The sequence below is a fragment of the Wickerhamiella sorbophila genome, assembly GCF_002251995.1.
Source record: "Wickerhamiella sorbophila strain DS02 chromosome Unknown contig2, whole genome shotgun sequence".
NCBI lineage: Eukaryota > Fungi > Ascomycota > Dipodascomycetes > Dipodascales > Trichomonascaceae > Wickerhamiella > Wickerhamiella sorbophila.
Window position 1 is genome coordinate 2,496,846 of NW_020194005.1, and position 8,155 is coordinate 2,505,000.

Sequence of the window (8,155 nt, forward strand, 5' to 3'; positions counted from 1 at the left end):
TCAGGTAGGGGGGAAACTATTGAAATTATTCGCAGTATATATTTTAGCATAACTAAACCTCTTCTTCGATTTCTTCGAGAACCTCGCGCTCGAGAACAACGATTTTGCCATCCTTGAATTGGACCTGCATTTCTTCGGGCACCAGTCCCATTTTGCCGAGCCTGGCCTGCACGTCGGCGCGGAAAGCCACCCAAGACTTGTAGGCTTCCTCGCGCTTCTTCTGGAGCTCTTCGGACTCTTCGGACTCGCGGGCAGCATCCTCAGCATCGAACTGAGCAGCATAAGTCTTGATGTTCTTCTTGATCTCATTACGCTTTTCCTCAGAGAGAGTCGAGGGCGGTCGTGGGCGCCAGAAGAAGGCCTTCAACTTATCGATCTTCTCTTCGCGCAACAACTGACCACGAATATCCCACAATTTAAAGCCAGGAGATGACGTGTTACCAACAATGGATGAAACCGTTGCAAGGTAGCGACCACTAGGGTCAAATGCCAGGTCGGTCATACCCTGGTTTTCTCTCTTGCCAAGGTTGACAACAGCGATAGGCAATTCTTTGGCGGCCTTAAGGGCACCATCAACCTTGATACTACCAGACATAGCGTCATGATCAATATCCCAGAACTCAAGCTCAGGCTTGGTGTTGCGTACGGCAGAAAGCAAGAAGCGGCCGCGGGGGGACCACAGTAAGAAGTTTGTCTGACGTTTCTCGAAGCGATATGCCTCCTTCCAGGTGCCCTGGAGACCCTTGGAACGCTCAAGAGCATAGAAAGATAAAATCTGCTGAGAGTTGGACATGATCTGGTTGGGCAGATCCAAGTAGGAGATACATGCGAAACGATCCCCGCGAGGCTCCCAGGCGAAGTTGAGAACAAGCTCCTTTAGCTCAATCACCTCGACAGGGAAAGACTTTTCATTTAGACGATAAATCTCCAAACTTGTGAACAGACCCTTTTTGTTTTTGGTCAAACGATCAGCCTTGACACACAAAAATTGGGCCTGATCCTGCCAGAACATGCGGCAACCGGATACATTGAAAAATGAGCGGTTACGGATGGTAGTCTTTGTGGCCACATCCATGAGGCACACACGGGCAGTCTGGTTCTCAACCTCAGGGGTCCAATATGCGAGCATCTGCTTGCCACCAACCAGGGCTGGAGCAAACTCAAAGTCCATGATACCACTGATTTTAGCCGACTTTTTATCAACCAAAGACATTGACGGTGTCTCGTAGATGCTCAAGTTGTCCTTGGAACTAATGCGGGCAAAGTAGCGGGAGTCAGGAGTCCACTTGAAAGCAGGCCACTTGATAGGCTCGGCATCACGAGCAATAATGGCAGCGGCAGCAGTTCCGGGAACGATGGTAGCATGGTTGGGGTTCTTGTAGGTAACATAAGGATTGTAGTCGCCCATAGGAAAAGTGCGCAAAGGTGCCTTTGTTTGAACGTCCCAGAGAACGATTTGGTTGCCAACGTCGGTCTCCTTGAATGGCCACTTGGCAGCCTGAGTATGATCCTCGGGGGGTGCAGGGATGGGGTTGCGAGATGCAGTAAACAAGTAACGCTCATCGGGGCTGAACTGAATGAGCTCAGCCTCGTGATGGGGGAAACGACCAACGGACTCAAATTGAGCACCGGCGTGAAGCATAACACCCTGGCGGTGCATGGAAACCAAATAAGAACCTCGGGGGGACCACTGAACGTAAGTATCGGTCATGCGTTCCCGCTTGAAAGCCTCACGTGGCGCACTGTCCTTGTTCATCCAATACACACCAACTGTCTCGTGAACATGCATGACAGCCTGGTCACGGCCCTGGGAGTCGGTGAGCCAGGATTTAAGATGGGGCAGAGGCTTGAAGGGCTCAAGATGAGGCTCCTTGTAATCTGTGGAAACCTTGGGGTCTGTGAACTTTTCGACGTTTCCAAGACGGTCGACCTGAAGTGTGTGCTTGGCATCAAGCTTGACATTGTTGAATTTTTTAATGATCTCACGGGCATCATCTTCAGTGTTGAACTCCAAAAAGACGTACCCCATGCTCTTGCCGCTCTCATCCGTGGGCATATGGAAACCGTGAGGTTCCTTAATTGGACGAACCTTGCCAATAACCTTCTTGAGCACCTTGGTGAGGGCCTCGATTTTTGCCTCAGGCACAATAGGTGCGCCGTCCACAATCACAAACCGGTCGAGCTTGGTTTCAGGCTCGACTGCGTATTTGGCCTCCAAATCCTTGAAGTCGATGGGCTCTTCGGTCATGTTGAAAAATTTTGATTTGTCACGGGTCTTTTGAATGAAGGGTTTGGCAGACGAGCGTGGAGGGCCTAAATTTGGAAAATTGTAATCCGCCAGGGAGTTAGCTAAAATCTATTGCGGAGCTACTGCTGGCTGGGATTTTTTTGGTGCTTTTTATAGGTCACACTTTTATGCAAAGATTGGGTTTCACATTGTGCTACCTCCAACGCCGAGCATCGCACCCCTCATTCATCACTAATCCGCTCCCAATCCCGACAAACATTCTTTAAACCAGCCGCAAGGTCAACATCACTTATAGTAAAGATCACCACGGCTAGTGCTAGCACTGACCATTCCAAAATTGAGAGGGATGCTTAAACTAGTAAAGGGTGCTACGAAACCCAAGGCCGCGGCCCCCAAGGCCAAGTATATTGAGCCGATTTTGGCCACCACCTATGAAGAAGGTAAAGACTTTGCCACAACAATGGAAGCTTTGGGGCGTGTGCTGGCCAAAACCCCGGCTTGGACGAGCCAGTACAAGGCTCTTATTGTGCTCCACATCATGATTCGCGAAGGCTCAGAAGAGGTTACCCTAAAATACCTGTCTAAACATCCTCGCATGTTGGAACCCGACGAGGCCACTGCCCGTCAAGCAGTGGGGCTTCTACGTTACTGCCGTTATATTTCTGTGCGTGCAGCTCAATTCCGTGAAACAAAGGTTGATTATGTGCGCTACAAGACACGTCAGGGCCACGGCCGGCTTTATGGCCTCACCGTGGACAAGGGCCTTTTACGAGAGTCTGAGAGTGTGATTGTCCAGCTCGAGGCTCTGCTCAAATGTCACTTTGAGGAACAAGACGTCGACAACGATGTTGTATTAATGGTTTTCCGCTTGCTCAGCCACGACCTTCTGTCCCTGTTCCAGGTCCTCAACGAGGGTGTTATCAATTTGCTTGAACACTACTTCGAGCTGTCAAAGGTCGATGCAGAGACTGCTCTTGATGTATATCGTGGGTTCACAAGACTCACAAATAAGGTCATTTCTTTCCTGAGGGTCGCAAAAAATCTCGAATACCAAACAAAGTTCCATGTGCCCAACATCAAGCATGCACCCACCTCGCTTGTTTCCTCTTTGGAAATGTATTTGAACGATCCTGATTTCGAAACTAATCGCAGACAATATCTTGCCGAGAAGTCCGCTAAACCCCGTCGAGATCGTGAAGATCGTAGCGAGCTTGCCCAGCAACCTACCGCTAATCAGCGAGAACTCAGTGCCAAGGTACAAGGCGACGAGTCCTCTCAGCCCCCCGCAATGCAACAACGGCAACCTTCGTTCAAACTTTCCAACCAGATGCAACAGCCACAGACAATTCAGTTCGCTCAGCCGGCGCAGCCTGTCCAGTCTCAGCAACCACAGCCCGTACAAGCTGCCCCAGCAAGATCAAGCTTCGATCTGCTTGATTTCGGACAGGCAACTTCTGCCCCGGCCGCTGCCCCGGCCGCTGCCCCTGTGCCTGCTCAACCCTCCCCTTACAATCCATTCTACGCACAGGTCCAACAAGAAGTGCTTGCACAAACCCAAGCAGCCCAAATCCAGCTTGAGCAGAGCCAGGCCCAGATGCAGATGCAGCAGATGCAGTATCAGCAGCAGCAGTTGCAACAGAGCCAGCTGCTGCAAGCACAGCTCACTGGTGGGTGGGACCTTGGACAGGTTCCCTCGCACCAGCAGCAACAGCCTTTTGCCAACCAGCAAGTCGCCCAACACACACAGCCAATGCAGAGCCAGTCGTCTATTCTACCTGTACAAACTACGGGATATAACCCGTTCAAACGAGTTTCTATGAGTACGAATCCTTTCGCACAAGACCAAGTGAACCCACAACAGTCCCACTTCGTCCCACAAATGGCTTCTCAGATGGCCCAGCAAGTCACAGGCACCAACCCATTCCGAAATAGCATTCAATGAACTCTTGGTATGCTTATGTATTCTAGTTATCAATAACTTATCGATTCGCGCTATAGGCAATTAAAACATAGGGCAGCCTCCCGTCGCACTGAACAATACGAACAAACAAGCCTCTGACAATGCACACAGATCTCCATACTATTTGGATCCCTACTGTTTAGGCAGTCTGCACAAAGCACGGGCTGTAGGGTAGGGGCTAAGCGTGGCGGAGGGTGCTGGCTGGCTCGATGAGCTGCTTCTGGTGAGCTATGCAAAGCAAATTTGGCGGTGTCGAATACTAGCTGTGAAGCGTTCTGTGCTTTCCTCTTCACCGGAGTACACTGGCTCTCTATTTTTGAACTGTTTCTCGCGCCCCACAGGGCATTCACTGCACCGTCAGCATCACCATCATCACCATCACCATCATCATGATCGCCCCAGTGTACTCGTTTCATGGGTAAGGGTACGGTCGAGAAAGAATTTACAAGCGCCACCACTGGCAGGGAATGTTCAACCACTTGACTTGCTACAATCGACAGGTAAGTTGCTCACTGCGGTGAGTTTGCGATGTGTTTCGGTCGCACGGGATAGTGAAATGGACGACCTTGATTTACGTAACTGATTCTACTGGCCTACTATACGCTTCTGGGGGGCCAACCGCTCACTAAGCGGGTCTCTTGCTGAGTTGATAATTTCATCAGCCATCTCTGGTGATGACAATCCAGTTCGTTTGGGCCAGCTTGGTGATCATTGACTCAGCTGCTTGCTTTATTCCCCCTTGTGCCCCCTCCCAGATTGGGTAGTTTGGGGCCAGGGTTGAAGTCTTGGGAATGTGAATTTAGGGTTTGCCCAAACCCAGCATATCCGCTCACCAGCTTTCAGTCTGGCGTTTCCTAACCCTCCCGTTCGCAACATCTCACACCGTCATCCTCATCGTTTACGCGCCGCGTCACGCTTTTGTACTCAATACTAACTTCAGAATGGAGAACCCTGCATACGGACACTGGAACGGTGAAGATAAACAGCTCGCTGACCAGAGCCAAATTGACCCAAGCTTCCACCAGCAGAGTGAATATGCCGCCGAGGCCGTGGCTGTTGCCCAAAATGTTCACGATAGCTCGATGTCGATGCCCCCTGTGGACCAGCCCATGAATCAGAGCCGCAATCGTCGGCCACTGTCACAGTCCAAGCGTGCTCAGCAGAATCGTGCTGCCCAGCGTGCCTTCCGTCAACGTAAGGAATTGTACATTAAAGATCTCGAAGCCAAAGTTCAAGAACTTAAGTCGGCAAAAGAAAACATGGAAGCTCTCCGCACCGAGAACCAAGAGCTCCGCGATTATATTCTCGCCTTGCAATCGCGTTGGATCAACCAGCCTGGTGGAGTGCCCACTCCCCCAGCAGTGTATGCCCGCAGAAGTCAGGACGAGCTCGAGCACGTCCAGTACGATGACAAGGGAGACGAGCAGAAGTAGATTTCAATTCGCTTCCTTTGGCACTTTTTATACCTACTCTTTAATTCCTACCTAAAGTTTATACTTGATATCCTTTTTTTCCACCGTGCAATGTACTAATCCACTTGCAATCGAATCGCTCATGCATAATTCTCACTGTTATGCATGTTGATTAGCAACCCTTGCTTCCATCATGAAGACCCCTAAGAAAGCCTTTAAAGAAAAGGTAGAACATGAATTCGGCGTCGAAGATCCATATTATAAGGAAGAAGAAGAAGTTGCCGAGGACGGGACTGTTACAACCAAACGAGTAAAGCGTGAGGTGCCTGCTGGAATCTCCGCAAATGATGCGAGCGTGCTGAAGAAAACGAAGCTACATGCGTATCGCCTTGAGCTCTGGTTCTCAATGTGTGGCCTCAACGTTGGATGGTCTGCTGTAATTGGTATCATCCCATTAGTGGGAAGTGCACTCTGTGCTTGGTTAGCGTTCAACACCGTCTCCATGGCGGACAAAATTGATGGCGGGTTGACTAACTGGCAGAAATCAAGAATGTACTACAATGCTACAGTGACGTCTGCTGTAGGCTTTATCCCTCTCGTGGGAGATATTATACAGGCAGTTTACAAGGGTAGTACTCGCAATGCCATGTTGCTCGAGGAAATTTTGATTGAGCGAGGTCAAAAGAACTTGTCGGCTGCAGGAGATTCGTCCAAGCTCACTTCTAAAGGCACAAAGGTCGATGTGCCTCCCAAGAACCATCTTAAATAGGTTGATACTTTATAATACATTAACTCGCGAGTACCTTCACCGTATTCGAGTTTGTCGGGAATTAACGGAAGTAGCAGCTACTGCAATATAGTGCCTTACAATAGTCATACCGAAAATGCATTCAGGAAAATATTTTCTGGAGATCCCTGGAGAGATGGCGATCATTACCGTGATTACTTCCGCGTGATAGCAGACGTACTCAGGGCTCTCTGAGTCAACAAAAGTTTATACTCGAGCAAGAACCATCTGTAGCATAATATGAAAATGATAAAGTCTAACTAACTACATAAGCGGTACTGCCACTCCTTTATGTGATTGTAGGAACATGCTCTGGGACAACTCAGGCTTCTTGTATCACTCGGAGACCGTTGAATTAAAAAATCAGGAGTACTAACAGACGGTATGACGATATGTGCATAATATGCTCGTCAATTTGCATCGCAAAAGTGAGTTAGTAGCCCTTTCTTGCCAACGTAGTATTGAACAGAGTAGCCCTCATGTGCTTTATATCCCTGCTGTGATGTACAAGTGCTAAGTCCCAACAGACTATATGTGGCTACCTAGAAACTCGTGTAAAAGTATTCCAGCTAGCATTAAATACCTCCCCTAGCAGAGTGCATTGAAAAGTGCGGAGTAATTGAGCTGCATATTGAGCTGCACGAAGTGCTCGATACGAACTATTGAGTGCTTATATAAGGTCTATAAAACTTTGACTTCAATAATACCAAAATGACCTTTATGAAAAGAAAATGAAAGCTTGAAAAAGCAAAAGATGAAATCGGAAACGGTTAGTCTGGTTTCTTTTCAGACGCAGCCAAGCTTGGATGTGAAGAGAGTTGATCCGTTTAACGACGATATCTCAAGCACAACCTTGCAAAGGTGTTTGCCTGAAGGGTCTTTACAAGCAATACGCTATGTAAAGCACTGATGGGTTCTGTGGATTACTAGCCGATGGCAAGAATTTACAGGAAAACACTCGGGGGCATGCTGCTACAGATAGCCGACTTTAGTCGTGATTTGTAGACAGAAACCTCCTCTCAAGTTATTGATGCTAAGCTTTGCTTAGCGGACTATAACTGAGGAACTCAAAAAGGCAATTGGATGCAGTTGATGTGTTGACAGTGTAACAACTGACAATGCAGAGACTGGGTGGAAACACGAACTTTGAAAAACTATGTTTCTTCGGAAACTAGGCAGTCTCTTGACTGTTGAAGATAGTTATCTGGTTGATCCTGCCAGTAGTCATATGCTTGTCTCAAAGATTAAGCCATGCATGTCTAAGTATAAGCAATCTATACAGTGAAACTGCGAATGGCTCATTAAATCAGTTATCGTTTATTTGATAGTGCATTACTACATGGATAACCGTGGTAATTCTAGAGCTAATACATGCGTAAAATCCCGTCTGGGATGTATTTATTAGATAAAAAACCAATGTCTTTGGACTTTTTGGTGATTCATGATAACTTCTCGAAGCGCATTGCCTTTGTGCTGGCGCTGGTTCATTCAAATTTCTGCCCTATCAACTGTCGATGGTAGGATAGAGGCCTACCATGGTATCAACGGGTAACGGGGAATTAGGGTTCGATTCCGGAGAGGGAGCCTGAGAAACGGCTACCACATCCAAGGAAGGCAGCAGGCGCGCAAATTACCCAATCCTGACACGGGGAGGTAGTGACAATAAATAACGATACAGGGCCTTTGGTCTTGTAATTGGAATGAGAACAATTTAAACCACTTATCGAGGAACAATTGGAGGGCAAGTC

The 8,155-nt window shown here is 48.3% G+C and overlaps 4 protein-coding genes across 4 annotated transcripts; 3 read left to right on the forward strand and 1 right to left on the reverse strand.

Moving 5' to 3' along the window:
• Positions 1-52: 52 nt before the first annotated feature.
• Positions 53-2,248, reverse strand: B9G98_04709 (Eukaryotic translation initiation factor 3 subunit B; the record flags this gene model as incomplete). Its single annotated transcript, XM_024811266.1, has 1 exon — positions 53-2,248. One exon carries the CDS (start codon positions 2,246-2,248, stop codon positions 53-55), a length of 2,196 nt encoding a protein of 731 aa, XP_024667034.1.
• A 346-nt stretch (positions 2,249-2,594) lies between these two features.
• Positions 2,595-4,190, forward strand: B9G98_04710 (ENTH domain-containing protein C19F8.03c; the record flags this gene model as incomplete). Its single annotated transcript, XM_024811267.1, has 1 exon — positions 2,595-4,190. The coding sequence occupies one exon, from the start codon at positions 2,595-2,597 to the stop codon at positions 4,188-4,190; it is 1,596 nt and encodes a 531-aa protein (XP_024667035.1).
• Positions 4,191-5,149: 959 nt separating this feature from the next.
• B9G98_04711 (Putative transcription factor kapC) lies at positions 5,150-5,641 on the forward strand (the record flags this gene model as incomplete). The annotated part of the gene is made up of 1 exon (XM_024811268.1): positions 5,150-5,641. One exon carries the CDS (start codon positions 5,150-5,152, stop codon positions 5,639-5,641), a length of 492 nt encoding a protein of 163 aa, XP_024667036.1.
• Positions 5,642-5,813: 172 nt separating this feature from the next.
• Positions 5,814-6,389, forward strand: B9G98_04712 (hypothetical protein; the record flags this gene model as incomplete). The annotated part of the gene is made up of 1 exon (XM_024811269.1): positions 5,814-6,389. One exon carries the CDS (start codon positions 5,814-5,816, stop codon positions 6,387-6,389), a length of 576 nt encoding a protein of 191 aa, XP_024667037.1.
• Positions 6,390-8,155: the final 1,766 nt, after the last annotated feature.